Below are 20,265 nucleotides of genomic sequence, written 5' to 3'. Positions count from 1 at the left end.
GTGAACAGAACACGTGGCATTTCCTGTTCTGGCAGGATGCGAACAAGTCCACCTGGGGAGTTCACCACTTTCGGAAGATCATACTAGCTGCCTCCGGATGGAGCGATCACTCATGGTGAGACGAGAAGGTCCTACTGAGGCGATCCGCTAACACATTTTTGGTCCTGGGCAGGTGCGCAGCTACCAGATGAATGGCATGCCACACACAGAAATCCCAAAGGCTGAGATCTTCTTGGCAAAGGGTTGATGACCTGGCTCCGCCCTGCCTGTTGATGTAATACATCGCGACAGTATTGTCCGTGAGGACCTGCACCACCTTGCACCTCTGGTGGGGCAAGAAAGCCTGGCAGGCCAGGCGAACCGCCTTTAGCTCCCTGACATTGATGTGAAGGGTCAGATCATCCCACAGCCTTAAGTGCTGAGCTTGCCCAGGTGGGATCCCCAGTCCAGGTCAGAAGCATCTGAAGCCAGGGTCAGCAACGGGGACGGGGCCATGAAGGGAACACCCTGCAACATCAACCCAGGGTTCAACCAGCACTTCAGGGATAACAGGATGTGATCCAGCATCCTGACTACCTGGTGTATGTGGTGTCTGTTGAGAGTGTAAACAGACACCAGCCATGCTTGAAGAGGCCACAGGTGGAGCTGGGCACGACTGACCATGTATGTACAGGTGGCCATGTGGCCCAGCAACTGCAGGCAGGTGTGAGCCATGGTGAGCAGGTGGTTCTTCACATGGGAAATCATGTCCGACATTACTTGAAAACACGCCTCTGGAAGGAAGGCTCTGGCTCATGTGGAGTCGAGAACCACCCCAATAAACTCCATGCGTTGGACTGGCCTTAAGTTGGATTTTTTCCTCATTTATCAACAGGTCCAGGTTGCGGCAGGTGGAACGCACCAGATCGAGGCTTCTCTGCACTTGTTCCCAAGACCTGCCCTTGATGAGCCAATCATCGAGATACGGGAAGACCTGGACTCCTCAATGTCTTAGGTAAGTGGCCACTGGTGCCATACATTTTGTGAAGACCCTCGGAGGCCAGAGGAGAGCACTGTAAACTGGAAATGGCATTCCCCCACTATGAAATGGAGGAAACGTCTGACCTTGGAATAGGGAAATATGCATCCTTCAAGCCAAGGGCAACGCACCAGTCTTCGGGATCCAGGGATGGGATGATGGAGGCCAGGGAGACCATGTTAAACTTCAACTTCTTGATGAATTGCTGAGGCATCACAGGTCCAAAATGGGCCTGAAGCCCCCTTTAGCTTTCGGGATTAGGAAATAACGGGAGTGGAATCCTTCCCTGTCATGTCCCAAGGGACCTCCTCCACCACCCATCTTGAATGAGGAGTTGCTCATGTGAAGGGTCCCTGAAGAGGGATGGGAAGGATGGGGACTGGAAGGAAGGAGTGGCCAAAAAATGCATGGTGTAACTTTAAGACACTATCTCCAGCACCCAACGGTCTGAGGTAACTCGGGACCAAGCCAAACGGAAGGGACGAAGATGGTTGAGGAAAGAGCAGAATGAATCCTGGGAGGTGACTGGTGTGTTGCTCTCGACTGCACCCTGAAAATGAGTGCTTCTGGCCCCTAGGGTGTTTTGCTGGGTCGGGCTACACAGGTGAGCAGGAGGAGGAAGGGCAACAGTGGCTGAAATGAACAGTTTCCTCTGCTTCAACCTCTGAGCCATGCCTCATGCACCACCTGGTGCCGTTGGTGCCGCCAGCTGTTTCCCCGAGGCGGTGGCCAATGAGCGGTGTGAAGGGGGCAGCTCCATAACCAGCACGCCTCATGTGCTCCAATAAGGCCACTGCCCCGGTGCCATCTAGGCAAGGGGTGAACTGAGCTTCCATGCCAGGGGAATCCCCTTCCGCTATCAGTCATGATCGATCATGGTGGGGCTATCAATGCCTGAGTTTGTTTGCTGACTGTCGCCGTCGGAGACTGGTGCCTGGAGCAAGGGGATTGCTGCCGGAATCGAGGGGACCGGTGCCGAGGGGACCAGAAACGCGATGGGGAACACTCCCATGAGGCAGGCGACCGGAATCTTCGCTGAGAGAACAACTGGTGGGAGAGCAAACAGTGCCAGTCGTACAGAGACCAGCACCTTCCTCTAGGCGATCCATGGTGGGATGGTGGGGACCGCGATCACAGTGCCGGGGACTTAGGGCAAGGCCCAGAGGATCTGGGCTGCCATTCTGGTGACCTGCGGCACGGAGGTGGAGAGTGCCGCTTCATCTTGGAGGATTGGTGGCCCTCTACCACCCCAAGGGGTCTTAGCAGCTGGCTTGCCCCCGAGGGGAGCCTTTACTAGTTTCTGAGGCACATGCTGCATCAGTGGCGCAGGCAGAGGCCTTTGCTCTCCTGGTCCCAGGGAAGCTTGTGAAGGCATTGGTGCCATCCAGGGGTTTTAGTCTCATGCCGCTCCCAGGACTCAGTGGTGGATCCTTCAAGCGGCTAAGGGCCCCGACCGGGGAGGCACAAGTGTGGGGCTCCAGAGTGGCTGCGTGGCTTGAAATGGGTCCCTTGCTCAATGGCTCATGTCCGTTCTTGCCTGATGCCAGGGAGTCATGCTTCCTAGCCTTCTTTTTGGGCACCGGCGACAGGGAATGGTGCTGGGGGAAGCCCTCAGCGAGTCCTGGTGGGACAGCTCGGAAGCTGGACGAAGGGTAGATTCCAGGAGGAGAGCCTGTAAATGAATATCCCACTCCTTCTGCGTGCGGGGCTGAAAGTTTTAACAAATTCAGCACTTATCTCTAACATTTGATTCCTCCAGGCACTTGAGGCAGCATAGGCCTGTTGCAGTATACGCAGGGCTTAAACCCTGGAGACCCGGAAATGCCTCACCTGGGGCAAAGTCCCCACTGGGACTCTAACTGCTAACTATTAATTATACTTAGCATTAACTACTATAAACTAACTATTTACAAGGCCCTAAGGCTCGAAGTCAGTAAGACAAAAACCACTAGCCCTTGCAATGCAAAGAAAGGCACTCCGACTAACCACCACGGGTGGTAAGAAGGAACTGAGAGGGCGTAGGGTTGGTGGCACCAGATATACCAGCGCATGAGCACAGCACTCAATGGGGCACCACTGCCAACCTTACGGATACCGCGAAGGCAAAAATCTCCAACAACCTTGTACGTGGGCATGCGCACACCTAGAATGGAATCAATATGAGCAAGCATTCAAAGAAAAGCTGGGATTCCTTTAAAATGCTATTACTGGACACTGCTCAGAGGTTCTATCATCTGTAGCAGGCTAACAGGCATCCAGTATGTTTGAACACATACACCAGCTCCCTTAAGTGCTGGAAGAGAAGTGGAGACCTCTTTTCCTCCCTACCCAATTCCCAACACCCTCCTGAGGGAAGGGCTCTACAATACCCTACTCCAAACCTCTGTCTGAGTCCTTTGTACCCCACGAATAGCTCTACGACTTGGCTAGACTGTTCCCAAGCAGCAATGAGAAACTGACATGGCCTATGCTGGTTTCCCAGCTGCCCATCAGGCTCTACTCGCAGCAGGAAAGCTAATCAGTGCTTAGTCACTGTCACTCATTAATAGAAGTTGAAGATGGCATGGCACATTTAAAAAAAAAAAAAAGCACTAGATACTTAGTACCTGGAAGACTTTTCTCAACAGATTCTGAGGTCTGATGATAAATCGCATCTGTCAGAACTACTGTAACACTGTCCATTTAGCAGAATAAGCAAATTTTGCTTACAAATCAACAACACAAGAACTAAGTGTATGGGTTTTATTAACGCACAGAATGCAGGGCCCAATCCTGCACTGTGCTGCATGGTACTGAGTTCCTGGAGAGCTGAGGATACTCAGCACCTACAGCAGGAGTGGGCAAACTTTTTGGCCCAAGGGCCACATCGGGGTTGTGCTACTGTATGGAGGGCCGGGTAGGGAAGGCTGTGCCTCCCCAAACAGCAAGGCCCTGCCCCATCCACCCCCTCCCACTTCCCGCCCCCCTCAGAACCCCCGACTAATCCAACCCCCCCTGCTCCTTGACCCCTGGCAACCCCCTCACAGGACCCCCCTGCCCCAACCACCCCCCAGGACCTCACCAACCCCTCCCCGCATCCAACCCCCACCCTCCCCGCTCTCTGTCCCCTGACTGCCTGACCCCTATCCACACCCCCGCCCCAACCACTCCCCGGGACTCCACCCCCTATCCAACTCCCCCTGTTCCTCATCCCGACTGCCCCCCCGGCCCAGAACCTCCACCCCATCCAACCACCCCGTCCCCTGACTGTCCCCCAGGATCCCCCGCTCCCTGCCCCCTTACCATACTGGAGCCAGCTGCGCCGCAGCACTGCCCAGCAGGAGCGGCGGGCCAGAGCGCTGGCAGCGCAGTGCACTAGTGGCACAGTGCGCTGAGGCTGCGGCAGAGCGGGAACAGCAGGGGAGGGGCCGGGAGCCAGCCTCCCCAGCCGGGAGCTCAGGGGCCGGGCAGGCCATAGTTTGCTCACCTCTGACCTACAGGATCAGGCAATTAGCATAAAGTCTTCAGGAAATAGTTGATGTGACTTACCTCATGTGGTCAAGTAAGGAATATGCTTTGATCAAAGAATGCACCATACTGGCCTACAGAATAGAAATGTAAGAGCACAGGTTACCAAGTTATGCATGGGTTACCAAATAGGCCTGTGCCATATGCAGCAGAATGTCCCGAACCCAGCAGCTTGCAACCTAACCCCCACACAAACATACAGCAGATATGTCAGAGATCCTAAACTGAAACGGTGCTGATATGTACCAAAGGCCCTTCATTATTAGTCTTTACCAATTTCCCCACAAAATTCCTGGGTTTTCAAAAAAACAATATTTAGGTTTTACTGATTTTCATCCAAATTTTGGCTTTCTCAGGACCCAGGAATTTTTCGCAGGGAAACCGGATATGGCTGTGTAGAAGGAAAAGCCAGGTTAGGAGGGGCTCTGTACACCAGGGGCCAGTAGTCAGGGATACAGCCTTCTGCTCCCCTTCACAACTCAGCCTTTCCCCATGGCCCCACCTGCTTCCTCCGCACAGTGGCAGAATGAGAAGGGCAGGGAGCTAGGTCCTGGAAGCTGAAAGGGCTGGACCACTGCAAGAAGTGGCTGGCTACTGCCACATGGTAAGACTCGGCTTCCCCCTACCCCCCCCCTGCCCTTTGATTTCAGTTTTTACCTATTTTCTCCAGGGTTTTGTTTTTTTTTTAAAGAATTAATAAAAATGGAAAATCCCAAGGAAATAAAAATAAAATAAAAAACAACCCCAAAGGGCCTTATATATACCACACAGGTGACATCCATGTGATAGACTGAATTTATCATGCATCTTTGACCATCTCACTTGGATTCTGCCCACTGATCCATCTCCCAGGGACTATATCAACCACTCCTGAACTCTGAGCAGCTTCAAACAGCTTTTTCTTTGTTTTCCTTTTCTTTTCTTTTTTTTTAATTAAAAGGAATCACTTAATATTTCTTTCCCCCCACCCTTATGTGGATTTCCTTCCCAGTGTGACTTCGATGAGTTTATTGCTTGAAAACTATGGTTATAGGCAGCCTTGGGGAAACCTAAACAGCAATACAGATTCAAGGCTTGAACACCTACTTACTCCTATTCACACCTGAAATAGGTTTCAGAGTGGTAGCCATGTTAGTCTGTATCAGCAAAAAGAACAAGGAGTACTTGTGACACCTTAGAGACTAACAAATGTATTTGGGTATAAGCTTTTGTGGGCTAAAACCCACTTCATCAACACTAATGAAGTGGGTTTTAGCCCACGAAAGCTTATGCCCAAATACATTTGTTAGTCTCTAAGGTGCCACAAGTACTCCTTTTCTTTTTACACCTGAAATAGTTCTTCTGAAGAATGTGGCATTTGCAGAATACATGGGTATGCAGAGTTTGGTATAAGGATTTTATCCAGGTCTGTCTCAGTCTGGGATCTGTTGCAGCTGAGTCAAGCATTCCCGACAGCAGCTTGTCTAGAGACTGCCAGGTCTGCTGAGATTCCCCCCCCGCCCCCCCGGAGTTAAGCACAGGGAAGAGAAGTAGATTTTAACATAAACATTATCAAAGCAAAACAGATTTATGCCCCGTTTTCCTAAACAAGGTTCCCTACTCCTGATTTCTCCCTTAGGCAGGTTTTAAAGGTCCTTACAAAGCTTTCTGGGGTACATTAGCTCCAATGTCGCTATTTTGTCACATAAATCTCTTCCCCTTGGCAGCTCCCCTTTCCCCCTCAGCCAGCTGAGGCTCTGGAGCAGGGAGCATCGCTTGCTATGTGTCTGTGCGGGGCTGAGCACGACGGGGCCCTGATCTCCGGAAGGGCCTCCAGATGTACAAATAACAATAACCACACAGATGTTCTCACTGGCAGGGGGTGTGCTTCACACTGTTCTTATACCCACCCTGCTGCTACTCCCAGACCACTGGCTTACACCAGACCCTTCTCAGCTGGGATGGGAAAGCCACAGCCTGCTCCCCAGGGTCCACCACCCTCTGCCACCTCCACCCAGAAACCCCACCCTACAGAGGACCCCCCCAAACTCCCCATCCCATCACAGCTCCCCACCCCGCACCATCCCACCCTGCCCACAGCAGGCCCCCCCAAGCTCCCCACCCCGCAGTGCCCTATCCTGCCCCCCAGCTCCTCACCTCGCACTCCACAATGCCCTACCCTGCCCCCCACCTCCCCACACCGCCTCGCCCCCCCAGCTCCCCACACCGCACTCCACAGTGCCCTACCTTGCCCCCCCCAGCTCCCCACCCTGCAGCGCCCTATCCTGCCCCCCCAACCTCCCCACACCGCCCCGCCCCCCAGCTCCCCACCTCGGACTCCACAGTGCCCCCCCAGCTCCCCACCCCGTAGTGCCCTAGCCTGCCCCCCAACCTCCGCACTCCACAGTGCCCTACCCTGCCCCTCCACAGGGGCCCCCGCTCACCCACCCGTTTAGGCACTTTACAGAGCGAGTCGCACAGCGCCAGGTACTCCGGGCTACAGACATAGACCGGGGGCAGCGGCAGGGCCGCCTCCATCGGGCCCCAAGCCGGCTCCGCGCCCTCCGGCCTGTCCGGACCAACGGCACGCGAGGGGCCGGCCTGCCGGGCCCGGGGCACGCCGGGAGCTGTAGTCCTATGGCGCGGCCTCCCTTCCCAGGGCATGCTGGGAGCTGTAGTCCTATGGCGCGGCCTCCCTTCCCAGGCATGCTGGGAGCTGTAGTCCTATGGCGCGGCCTCCCTTCCCAGGGCATGCTGGGAGCTGTAGTCCCATGGGCATTCTCCAACTCGTCCTCTTTCTGAAAGTGCAGTGCCCAGAACTGGACGCACTTCTCCAGCTGGGGGCTCCCCAGTTCGGAGCAGAGCGGGACAGTTCCCTCCCGAGTCTCAGATACCCCACTCCTGTTAATACACCCCTAACAATAGGAGCCTTTTTCACAGCTTTCAGAGTAGCAGCCGCGTTAGTCTGTATTCGCAAAAACGAAAAGGGGGACTTGTGGCACCTTAGAGACTAACACATTAATTTGAGCATAAGCTTTCGTGAGCTACAGCTCATGCATCGGATGAAGTGAGCTGTAGCTCTCGAAACCTTATGCTCAAATAAATTTGTTAATCTCTAAGGTGCCACAAGTCCTCCTTTTCTTTTTTTCACAGCTGCATCACACATATTCCATTAGTGATCCACTAGCACCCCAGACCCTTGCCCACAGTGCAATCACCTTGCCAGTTATTCCCCATTTTGTGGTTGTACATTTGAGTTTTGCTTTCTCAATGTCGCACTTTGCACTTATTTTCACAGAATTTCATCTTGTAGATTTCAGACCAATTCCTCATTTGATCAAGATCTTTTTGAAATCTAATCCTGCCCTCCAGAGTTCTTGCAAGCCCTCCTAGTGGTGTAGTGAGTGTAGATCAGTGATGAGCTGCCAAAATCTTAACTCCATGAGGGGGTTGTTGCCCAATCCCACCTCCTGGGACTCCTGCCCCATCCAACCCCCCTACATTCCTTGACGCCCCCACCCCCAGGGCTCCTGCTCCATCCACCCCCCTCCCCGTTCCCTGACTGCCCCCAGAACCGGACAGGAGGATCTCGTGGGCCACCGTAGTGGGTGCCCACCCCACCCCTAAGAGCCAGTGGCACCTGCTGGGGGACGAGGTGGGGAGTGGTGGTGCTTACCTGGGGCAGCTCCCAGGAAGCATCCAGCAGGTCCCGCTGGCTCCTGGGGGAGGAGCGTAGCTGGGGGGGAGCAGGGGGAATGGCCGCTCCCCACTGATCACATCAAAAGTGGTACCTTAGGCGCCGACTCCCTGGGTGCTCCAGGGCTGAAGCACCCATGGGAAAAATTTGGTGGGTGCAGAGCCCCCACCGGCAGCTTCCCACCCCACCCCCACCTCACCTCTGCTCCACCTCCGCCTCCTCCCCTGAACCCACCGCCCTGCTCTGCTTCTCCACCCACCCACCCCCACCAGCTTCCCACGAATCAGCTGTTTGGCGGGAAGGCGGGGAGGGCTGAGAAGCAGGCCGCAGCTTCCCGCTCAGGCCGAGGGTGGCGGACGTGGTTCCCCTGCGCTCTCCCCCCAGTCCCGGGTTACCTGCTGTGGTGCGGGTGGCCCTCCTCACGCCCCCCCCGCCCGAGCTCACCTCCACCTCCCTGGGCCTGAGCGGGAAGCCGCCGCTTGCTTCTCAGCCTGCCCCAGCTTCCCGCGTGAACAGCTGATTCGCGGGAAGCACGGAGAAGCAGGGCGGGGCGGTGCATTCGGGGAGGAGGCGGAGTGGAGGTGAGCTGGGGCCGGGAGGGGGTGGGGAGCTCTAGCTCACCACTGGTGTAGATCACATTTTTTCAAGAAAAGCATTCACTTTAGTGCCTTGACTAAACACCAAGTCACATTATTAAGAATATAAGAATGGCTATACTAGGCCAGATCAATGGTCCATTTTCAACAGTGGTCGGTGCCAGATGCTTTAGAATAAATGAACAGAACAGGGCAGTTTATCATAGAATCATAGAAGATTAGGGTTGGAAGAGATTTCAGGAGGTCATCTAGTCCAACCCTCTGCTCAAGGCAGGACCAACCCCAACTAAATCATCCAACCAGAGCTTTGTCAAGCCAGGCCTTAAAAACGTATAAGGATGGAGATTCCACCACCTCCCTAGTAACCCATTCCAGTGCTTCACCACCCTCCTAGTGAAAGAGTGTTTCCTAATATACAACCTAGACCGCCCCCAATGCAACTTGAAACCATTACTCCTTGTTCTGTCATCTACCACTGAGAACAGCTGAGCTCCATCCTCTTTGGAAACCCCCTTCAGGTGGTTGAAGGCTGCTATCAAATCCCCCCTCACTTTTCTCTTCTGCAGACTAAAACAAGACCAGTTCCTTTAGCCTCTCCTCATAAGTCATGTGCCCCAGGCACCTGATCATTTTTGTTGCCCTCCACTGGACTCTCTCCAATTTGTCCGCATCCTTTCTGTAGTGGGGGACCCAAAACTGGATGCAATACTCCAGATGTGACCTCACCAGTGCCGAACAGAGTGGAACGATCACGTATCTCGATCTGTTGGCAATGCTCCTACTTATACAGCTCAATATGCTGTGAGCCTTCTTGGCAACAAGGGCACACTGCTGACTCATATCCAGTTTCTCATCCACTGTAATCCCCAGGTCCTTTTCTGCAGAACTTCTGCTTAGCCAGTCGGTCCCCAGCTTGTAGCAGTGCATGGGATTCTTCTGTCCTAAGTGCAGGACTCTGCAATTTTCCTTGTTGAACCTCATCAGATTTCTTTTGGCCCAAACCTCTAATTTATCTAGGTCACTCTGGACCCTATCCCTACCATCCAGCATATCTACCTCTCCCCCCATCTTAGTGTTATCTGCGAGCTTGCTGAGGGTGCAATCCATCCCATCATCCAGATCATTAATAAAGATGTTTAAACAAACCAGTCCCAGGACCGACGCCTGGGGCACTCCACTTGATACCGGCTGCCAACTAGATATTGAGCTGTTGATCAGTACCCGTTGAGCCCAACAATCTAGCCAGCTTTCTATCCACCTTTTAGTCCATTTATCCAATCCATATTTTTTTAACTTGCTGGCAAGAATACTGTGGGAGACTGTATCAAAAGCGTTGCTAAAGTCAAGATGTATCACTTCTCTGCTTTCCCCATATCCACAGAGCCAGTTATCTCATCATAGAACGCAATCAGGTTGGTGAGGCATGACTTTGCCTTGGTAAACAGCCATGTTGACTGTTCCTGATCACCTTTCTCTCTCCAACTGCTTCAGAATGGTTTCCTTGAGGACTTGCTCCATGAGTGATACATCTTCTGGCAGTTGCAAATTTAGGAACACCCACAGCATGAGGTTGTGTCCCCGTCCATCCTGGCTAATAGTCACTCAGTGACCTATGTTCCATGAACTTATCTACTTCTTTTTTGGCCTTCACGACATCCCCTGGCAATAAGTGCCACAGGTTGACTGTATTGTTTGAAGAAGTACTTCCTTTTGTTTTTTTTAAACTGCTATTAATTTCATTAGGTGACCCCCGGTTCCTGTGGTATGTGAAGGGATAAATAACACTTCCTTATTCACCTATTCCAAACCAGTCATGACTTTATAGACCTCTGTCATGTGCCCCCTTACTCATCTGTTTTCTAAACTGAACAATCCCAGTCTTTTAATCTCTCCTTGTATAGAAGTTGTTCCATATCTCTAACCATTTTTGTTGCCCTTCTCTGTATGTTTTCCAACTCTAATGCATCTTTTTTTATATGGGGCCACCAGAACTGCATGCAGTATTCAAGGTGTGAGCACACCAAGGATGTATATAGAGCAGTGCCCCACGTTACCCATAATGGAATCTGTCCACCCCCTGCCCCACCCCAGGAGTCAGGGCCAGGAGCGGAGCTGCGGCCAGGACTGGGGTTGGGAACTGGGGCTGGAGCCGGGGTTGGGGCCAGAGCAGTGGGTTCTGTGTCCAGGAGTGAAGCCGGAGCTGAAGCTGGGGCCAGGAGTGGGGCCAATGCCAGGTGCCCTAGAGGGAGTGAACCTAACAGGTAATGATCAAGTGATCTCTCTCCTGCCATCCATCTCCACCCTCTGACAAACAGAGGCTGGGGATACCATTCCTTACCCATCCTGGCTAATAGCCATTAATGGACTTAACCTCCATGAATTTATCTAGTTCTCTTTTAAACCCTGTTATAGTCCTAGCCTTCACAACCTCCTCAGGCAAGGAGATCCACAGGTTGACTGTGCGCTGTGTGAAGAACAACTTCCTTTTATTTGTTTTAAACCTGCTGTCCATTAATTTTATTTGGTGGCCCCTAGTTCTTATATTATGGGAACAAGTAAATAACTTTTTCTTATTCACTTTCTCCACATCACTCATGATTTTATATACCTCTATCACATTCCCTCTTAGTCTCCTCTTTTCCAAGCTGAAAAGTCCTAGTCTCTTTAATCTTTCCTCAGATGGACCCGTTCCAAACCCCTAATCATTTTAGTTGCCCTTCTCTGAACCTTTTCTAACGCTAGTATATCTTTTTTGAGATGAGGAGACCACATCTGTATGCAGTATTCAAGATGTGGGCATACCATGGATTTATATAAAGGCAATAAGATATTTTTTGTCTTATTCTCTATCCCTTTTTTTAATGATTCCTAACATCCTGTTCACTTTTTTGACTGCCCTGCACACTGCATGGACGTCTTCAGAGAACTGTCCATGATGACTCCAAGATCTTTCCTGATTAGTTTAGCTACATTAGTTCCCATCATATTGTATGTATAGTTGGGGTTATTTTTTCCAATGTGCATTACTTTACATTTATCCACATTAAATTTCATTTGCCATTTTGTTGCCTAATCACTTAGTTTTGTGAGATTTTTTGAAGTTCTTCACAGTCTGCTTTGGTCTTAACTATCTTGAGCAGTTTAGTATTGTCTGCAAACTTTGCCACCTCACTGTTTCCCCCTTTCTCCAGATCATTTATGAATAGGTTGAATAGGATTGGTCCTAGGACTGACTCTTTGAGGAACACCACTAGTTACCCCCTCCATTCTGAAAATTTACCATTTATTCCTGTCCTTTGTTCCCTGTCTTTTAACCAGTTCTCAATCCATGAAAGGATCTTCCCTCTTATCCCATGACAGCTTAATTTACATAAGAGCCTTTGGCGAGGGACCTTGTCAAAGGCTTTCTGGAAATCTAAGTACACTATGTCCACGTTTGTTGACCCCTTCAAAGAACTCTAATAGATTACAGAGTGGTAGCTGTGTTAGTCTGTATCAGCAAAAAAAACCCATGAATACTTGTGGCACCTTAGAGACTAACAAATTTATTTGGGCATAAGCTTTTATAGCCCACGAAAGCTTATGCCCAAATAAATTTGTTAATCTCTAAGTACTCCTCTTAGTACTCCTCTAATAGATTAGTAAAACATGATCTCCCTTTACAGAAACCATGTTGACTTTTGACCAACAATTTATGTTCTTCTATGTGTCTGACAATTTTATTTTTTACTATTGTTTCAACTAATTTGCCCAGTACTGACGTTAGATTTATTGGTCTGTAATTGCTGGGATCACCTCTAGAGCCCTTTTAAAATATTGGCGTTACGTTAGCAATCTTCTAGTGAGTGGGTACAGAAGCAGATTTAAAGGATAGGTTACAAATCATAGTTAATAGTTCTGCAATTTCACATTTGAGTTCTTTCAGAACTCTTGGGTGAATGCCATCTGGCCCCGGTGACTTGTTACTGTTAATTTTATCAATTAATTCCAAAACTTCCTCTAATTACCCTTGAATCTGTGACAATTCTTCAGATTTGTCAGATTCCTTGAGGACCTGCTCCATGATTTGTTTTAAACCTGCTTCCTATTGAAAAAATGGCAGATGAAATGCAATGTTGATAAATGCAAAATAATGTACATTGAAAAACATCATCCCAACTATACACCTCTACCCGAATATAATGTGGTCCTCGGGAGCCAAAAAATCTTACCGCATTATATTGAACTTGCTGTGGCCTCAAGCATTTCCGTTATTAATAGTCAGTTCCCGCCCCCTGACTGACCCCTCAGAACCTCTGACCCATCCAACCCTGTGCCCCCACTCCTTGTCCCGACTGCCCCGACTCCTATCCTGACAGGCTCTCCGGGGCTCCCAAGCCCTATCCAATGCCCCCGTCCCCTGACCACCCCGCCCCCAGAACCTCTGAACCATCCAACCCCCCCTGCTCCCTGTCCCCTGACCGCCCCCCAAGACCCTCGGCCCCTTATCCAACCCCTCGGCCCCAGCCTGGCACCCTTAACACACCGCTCAGAGCAGCATGTCGGAGCCTGATGCACTGATCCACCGGAGTGCGCAGCCCTGCCCCCCAGTGCTCTGCTTTACCGCGTTATATCCAAATTCCCGTTATATTGGGGTAGAGGTGTACATACAAAATGATGAAGTCTAAATTAGCTGCTACGACTCAAGAAAAGAGATCTTGGAGGCATTATGGAAAACATCCACTCAATGTGCAGCAGCATTAAAAAGAAAGCTAACAATGTTAGGAACCATTATGAAAGAGAGAGCCATTAAGATGGAAAATATAATGCCTCTATATCAGTGGTCCTCAAACTGTGGGACATGCCCCCCTAAGTGGTCATAGAGGAATGTTCGGGGGGTGTGGTGGGGCCCAGGCCAGCCCCCACAGGGACTGGGGAGGAAGCACCACCTAGCCTCACTCTGCCCCCAGCTCCGCTCTGGCCCCGCCTTCAGCCGCGGCCCCAGCCATGGCTCCGCTCCCAGCAGCGGCCTCAGCCACAGTTCCAGCCTCGGGCCCTGACTTTCAGACTCGGTAGACAGGATACTGGGCTGGATAGACCTTTGCTCTCACCCAGTATGGCCATTTTTTATTCTTATGAATCAGTTTTGAAGCACTTAGAGGAGAAGAAAGCGATCAGGAACAGACAGCATGGATTCACCAAGGGCAAGTCATGCCTGACTAACCTAATTGCCTTCTTGATGAGATAACTGGCTCTGTGGATGAGAAGAAAGCAGTGAACATGTTATTCCTTGACTTTAGCAAAGCTTCTGATACGGTCTCCCACAGTATTCTTGCCAGCAAGTTAAAGAAGTATGGACTGGATGAATGGACGATAAGGTGGCTAGAAAGCTGGCTAGATTGTTGGGCTCAACAGGTAGTGATCAATGGCTCCATGTCTAGTTGGCAGCCGGTATCAAGTGCAGTGCCCCAAGGATCGGTCCTGGGGCCAGTTTTGTTCAACATCTTTATTAATGATCTGGATGATGGGATAGATTGCACCCTCAGCAAGTTTGCAGATGACACTAAACTGGGAGGAGTAGATATGCTGGAGGGTAGAGATAGGATACGGAGGGACCCAGACAAATTAGAGGATTGGGCCAAAAGAAATCTGATGAGGTTCAACAAGGACAAGTGCAGACTCCTGCACTTAGGACAGAAAAATCCCATACACTGCTACAGGCTGGGGACCGACTGGCTAAGAAGTTCTGCAGAAAAGGACCTGGGGTTACAGTGGACGAGAAGCTGGATATGAGTCAACAGTGTGCCCTTGTTGCCAAGAAGAGTCATGGCATTTTGGGCTGTATAGTAGGAGCATTGCCAACAGATCAAGAGACATGATCATTCCCCTCTATTTGGCATTGGTGAGGCCTCATCTGGAGTACTGTGTCCAATTTTGGGCCCCACACTACAAGAAGGATGTGGAAAAATTGGAAAGAGTCCAGCAGAGGGCAACAAAAATGATTAGGGGGCTGGAGCACATGATTTATGAGGAGAGGCTGAGGGAACTGGGATTATTTAGTCTGCAGAAGAGAAGAATGAGAGGGGATTTGATAGATGCTTTCAACTACATGAAAGGGGCTTCCTAAGAAGCTGGATCTAGACTGTTTTCAGTGGTACCAGATGACAGAACAAGGAGTAATGGTCTCAAGTTGCAGTGGGGGAGGTAGGTTGGATATTAGGAAAAAGTTTTTCACTAGGAGGGTGGTGAAGCACAGCAATGGGTTACCTAGGGAGGTGGTGGAATCTCCTTCCTTAGAGATTTTCAAGGTCAGGCTTGACAAAGCCCTGGCTGGGATGATTTAGTTGGGGATTGGTCCTGCTTTGAGCAGGGGGTTGAACTAGGTGACCTCCTGAGGTCCCTTCCAACCATGATATTCTATAATTCTATGAAACAAAAGGAAGTATTTTTTCATATAACAGCCAACCTGTGGCACTCCTTGCCAGAGGATGCATGCAGGCCAAGACTATAGCAGGGGTAAAAAAAGAACTAGATAAATTCATGGGGGATAGGTCCATCAATGGCTATTAGCCAGGATAGGCAGGGATGGCGTCCCTAGCTTCTTTGCCAGAAGCTGGGAATGGGCAATATGGAGTGGATCACTTGATGATGACCTGTTCTGTTCATTCCCTCCAGGGCACACATACTAGATGGACCTTTGGTCTGATGCAGTATGCCATTCTTCTGTTGCCCAGTCACCCTGTTTTGTGAGATCTGAAATTCTTCGCAGTCATCTTTGGACTTAAATATCTTGAGTAATTTTGTATCATCTGAAAACTTGGCCACCTCATTGTTTACCCCTCTTTTCCAGCTCATTTATAATATGTTGAACAGCACAAGTCCTACTACAGTTCCTCAAGGGACCCCATTATTTACCTCTCTCTACTGTGAAAACTTGACAATTTATTCCTACCCTTTGTTTCCTGTCTTTTAACCAGTTACTGAGCCATGAGAGAACCTTCCTTCTTATCCCAAGACTGCTTACTTTGCTTAAGAGCTTTAGGTGAGGGACCTTGTCAAAGGCTTCCTGAAAGTCCAAGGATGCTTAAATTTCCCAACACTTCTTCTGCAGTTCTAGATTGGTGAATGAGTCCTGGCTCAGCTGGTAAATAGCCTATGTCAGCAGTATGAACATCCCATTCTCTCATTTTCACTGCTCTAACTGGTGTGACTTCATTCACTTCAATTGAGTTACAACACTGCAAGAGACAGAACTGGGTAAAGCTGTAAGTTTGGGGGTGTTTGGTTCTGCTGGATGAAAGGTGCTTCATGCACCTATCTGGTTCTGGTGCTAGTCTAATCAGGTCCTCAACTCGCTGGGACAAAGCTATTGCAGCAACTGCTTCTACATGTGCTGCTCACTTCAGTGTTGCTAACTCTCACCAGTTCAGTCAGGGTCTTATGATATTTGGTCTTTTTCTTGAAATCACAGCTTCTGGAGTCACTGAATTATGTGAAGATTCATAGATTTTAAAGCCAGAACAGAACAGCATGATCATAGAACTATAGAATATCAGGTTTGGAAGGGACCTCAGGAGGTCATCTAGTTCAACCCCCTGCTCAAAGCAGGACCAATCCCCAACTAAATCATCCCAGACAGGGCTTTGTCAAGCCTGACCTTAGAAACCTCAAAGGAAGGAGATTCCCTCACCTCCCTAGGTAACCCATTCCAGTGCTTCACCACCCTCCTAGTGAAAAAGTTTTTCCTAATATCCAACCAAAACCTCCCCCACTGCAACTTGAGACCATTACTCCTTGTTCTGTCATCTGCTACCACTGAGAACAGTCTAGATCCATCCTCTTTGGAACCCCCTTTCAGGTAGTTGAAAGCATCTATCAAATCCCCCCTCATTCTTCTCTTCTGCAGACTAAACAATCCCAGTTCCCTCAGCTTCTCCTCATAAGTCACGTGTTCCAGTCCCCTAATCATCTAGTCTGAGCCCCTGCTTACCACAGGCCAAAGAAATCCAGTCAATTCCTGCATCAAGCCCATTACTTCGGGTGGAAGTATAATTCACCCTTTACGAATGATAGCTCAGCTGGATTTAAGATAGCAGGTGATGGAGAATCCCTCATAGCTCCACCTCAGTTTTTTCTAATAGCTAAATTCCCCTTGCTCTTCAAAATATGTGCCTCTCTCAGTTTCTCATTATGCCTTTCTTTGGTGGATTGAAGAGCCCTCTACAAGCAGAAATCTCTTCACCACATTGGCACTTGTCAACTATGAACAAGTCAAGCCTTAGTTTTCAGTGGGATATATTAACTAGAGGGAGATGATGGCTTTTGTTAGAATTCAGAAAAGAACATTTCAAGCTCTCTTGCTCAAACAAGTTTGAAAATGGTTTCAGAGTGGTAGCTATGTTAGTCTTGATCAGCAAAAAGAATGAGGAGTACTTGTGGCACGTTAGAGACTAACAAATGTATTTGGGCATTAGCTTTTGTGGGCTAAAACACACTTCATCAGATGCATGCAGTGGAAAATACGGTAGGAAGATATATATATATACACACACACACACACACACACACACAAACAGAACCTGAAAAAATGGGAGTTGCTATACCAATTCTAACAAGACTACACAATTAAGGTGGGCTCTTAGCAGCAGGAGGAAAAAAAAAACTTTTGTAGTGAAGCAGGGTGGCCCATTTCAAACAGTTGACAAGGTGTGAGTAACAGTAGGGGAAAAATTAGCATGGGGAAATAGTTTTTAGTTTGTGTAATGACCCATCCACTCCCAGTCTTTATTCAAGCCTAATTTAATGGTGTCCAGTTTGCAAATTAATTCCAGCTCTGCAGTTTCTCATTGGAGTCTGTTTCTGAAGTTTTTTTGTTGAAGAATTGCAACTTTTAGGTCTGTAATTGAGTGTCCACGGAGATTGAAGTGTTCTCCGACTGGTTTTTGAATGTTATAATTCTTGATGTGTCCATTTATTCTTTTATGTAGGGACTGTCCCGTTTGGCCAATGTACATGGCAGAGGGGCAGTGCTAGCAAACTAAAAACTATTTCTCCCTGCTAATTTTCCCCCTACTATTACTCACACTTTGTCAATGGTTTTGAATGGGCCATCCTGATTATCACTACAAAAGTTTTTTCTCCTGCTAATAGCCCACCTTAATTGATTAGTCTCATTAGAGGTGGTATGGCAAGCCCTATTTTTTCATGGTGTGTGTGTGCACGCGTACGTACTGTATTTTTCACACCATGCATCGGATGAAGTGGGTTTTAGCTGACAAAAGCTTATGCCCAAATAAATTTGTTAGGCTCCAAGGTGCCCCAAGGACTCCTCATTCTTTACGTTTGAAAATATGACTCAGTCTCTACAGAGAACCACCACCATTTAAAAAAAAAAAAAAAAAAAAAGCATGTGATTTTAAAACCGAGATTGTGAATTTTGGGGCCTGACTCACTTTTAGGTCTGGCTGAAAGTGATACTGTTACACAAATTATAATCGCTCACTGTTGGCCTGCCCCCCTCCCCAACCTGTTGTCTCTTAGGGATCGACTTTTTGTCAGACTAGCATACAGCACCTGGCATAATAGGGCCCTGATCCTTGAGAAGTTCTAGGCCCTACCCCAATACAAACACTAGTAACAGGAATCTGGCTGATGAATTAGGTATGCTGCTCTTACCCTAGCTAAACTTGCCTGTGGCTACAGTGGCCTCTGGTTAAAATACACAAATATAGACATCAGAAGCCTCTACTGAGCCCATGGGGGCTGGGACGGAGTTGCACAGCACCTAGCACAAAGAAGCCCCAGTCAGACTTTCACCCTAGGCTCTTACAGTAATACACATAAACCACCCTCCACCCCTCAAAGCTGCAAACTCCCATTTGTCCCAAGCTATTACTTTTGGCCAGAGCCTGTAGCTCTACCTCAGCAGTAGCCATCCCCGCCCCCAACTCAGACTACAGGGGAGCTGTACGAGTAGGAAGCTCAGTCACTCTCCCCCATGCAGCTCGCTCACCAATGACCAGAAATGAAAACACAGGCGTGTTGAAAATGGAGGCATTTTATTCTAGCTTTTCAGACTTCAGTCAAGTTTTGCCTTTTTTTGTTTTATTAGAAAAAAAAAAAAGACTAATGTTTACGTGCATCTCAGCCCTCACACCCTGAAAACAAAGGTGAGATCTAGGAAATGGAGCTTGAAAATGTTACATGGCTAAGTAAGAGAGTGCAACTGCGTTACAGTCAGTAAATCATCGAAGTGGAGTGCAGCAAGCAACCTTGCACTGGAACACCCTATCTACCTATTCAACTGGGTATTACCTAGCCTCAGCTGGGTTTACAAGGCTTTAGCGCTTCATGCCCGCTATGGAGGTGCAGCTCAGCCCCTGCTCTCTAGGCAGGCACTCTCCAAAAGGAAATTTTAAGAGGAACCCTCCCCACCAATAAAAATGCAGCTAAACAGAAGCCCCACAGCAGGAGATCTGATTCCTGGCATCCCACAATGGGAGCCTCATTGCCAGTGTGTATTAGGTACCAAGTACCTCAAACTCTGCCTTCAGCAGTGGCTGTGCAGCACTTTCCCCTTGCAAAGGGAACACAGGGTTTTACATATACATGTTGTTCTTCAACCCCAATCTTACAGTGGGCCATTAGTTCGTCAGTCCCAGACCTTCAGTGGGCTTGGATCAGAAGCTATGAAGCCAAGATGATGGTGGTGGGATAGACAGTTCAGACCCCATCTGATTTTTGACATAGCCCCTATCAGTGATGGGGATTGAATCTAGGACCTCCAGATCTTAATGCAGGAGTGCAGCCAAGGAGCTTGTACTAGTTTCATCCCCACCCACCCACGGACAGCCAATGGTGTTCTGTCCCTTTCTACTGGTGGCCAGGCCACATTGAGTGCCTACTGGCTTATTAACTATGTGGCCTGGCCACCAGTAGAAAGGGACAGAGCACCGTTGGCTGTCCGTGGGTGGGTGGGGATGAAACTAGTACAAGCTCCTTGGCTGCACTCCTGCATAAAGATCCAGAGGTCCCAGATTCAATCCCCATCACTGATACCCCATCTGAGGCAGTCAGTGTTGTATTTGCAAATGTTAGACCACCAGTACATGGAGGGTTCCTGCTGTATTGCTAGAGGACACAGTAAGCCATGGTACTATACTGTGGTCATCCTGCATATAGAACCATTTCAAATGGGAGAGGCTCCCCCTTCTACATTCACTGTAACCTTTTATAGTGGGTAAAAATCTGACACTACGAGAAGTTGGTTTTTGATCATTACATTCTCTGATCACCCCTAGAGCAGCCTGTATAGTGCATACAACTTTGAAAGGAACTTGTCGTGCATAAAGGAGAACCAGCCATGTCTATGGCATTCAGGATCATTTTCTGACAGACAATTAGAAAGCACCAGGTAGGCTATGGCCTAAGTGTAACATAAGCTTTTACTTCCCTGTTTGAGGTTATTTTATTATGTGAAGAGGGTGGGG

The 20,265-nt window shown here is 49.2% G+C and overlaps 1 protein-coding gene across 4 annotated transcripts in view; it reads right to left on the bottom strand.

The window, feature by feature from the left end:
* The window catches only part of HDAC8 (histone deacetylase 8), a 111,064-nt gene extending 103,886 nt beyond the window's left edge, over positions 1-7,178 (bottom strand). For 3 of the 4 annotated variants that reach the window (XR_006274489.1, XM_038415085.2, XM_043493012.1), the window contains exons 1-2: positions 6,953-7,126; positions 4,547-4,599 (exon numbers count right to left, since the gene is read on the bottom strand). Coding sequence is in view for 3 of the 4 variants with exons in the window: in XM_038415085.2 (XP_038271013.1) it covers positions 4,547-4,599; positions 6,953-7,042 (143 nt within the window). In the remaining variant the exon portion in view is untranslated. Of the gene's footprint in view, positions 1-4,546; positions 4,600-6,952 lie in introns of all 4 variants that reach the window. The other variant, XM_038415087.2, reaches the window with a different exon arrangement.
* Positions 7,179-20,265: the final 13,087 nt, after the last annotated feature.

This window comes from Dermochelys coriacea, chromosome 9 (assembly GCF_009764565.3).
Source record: "Dermochelys coriacea isolate rDerCor1 chromosome 9, rDerCor1.pri.v4, whole genome shotgun sequence".
NCBI classification, from domain to species: Eukaryota; Metazoa; Chordata; order Testudines; family Dermochelyidae; genus Dermochelys; species Dermochelys coriacea.
This window is presented reverse-complemented; position numbering and strand designations above follow the sequence as displayed.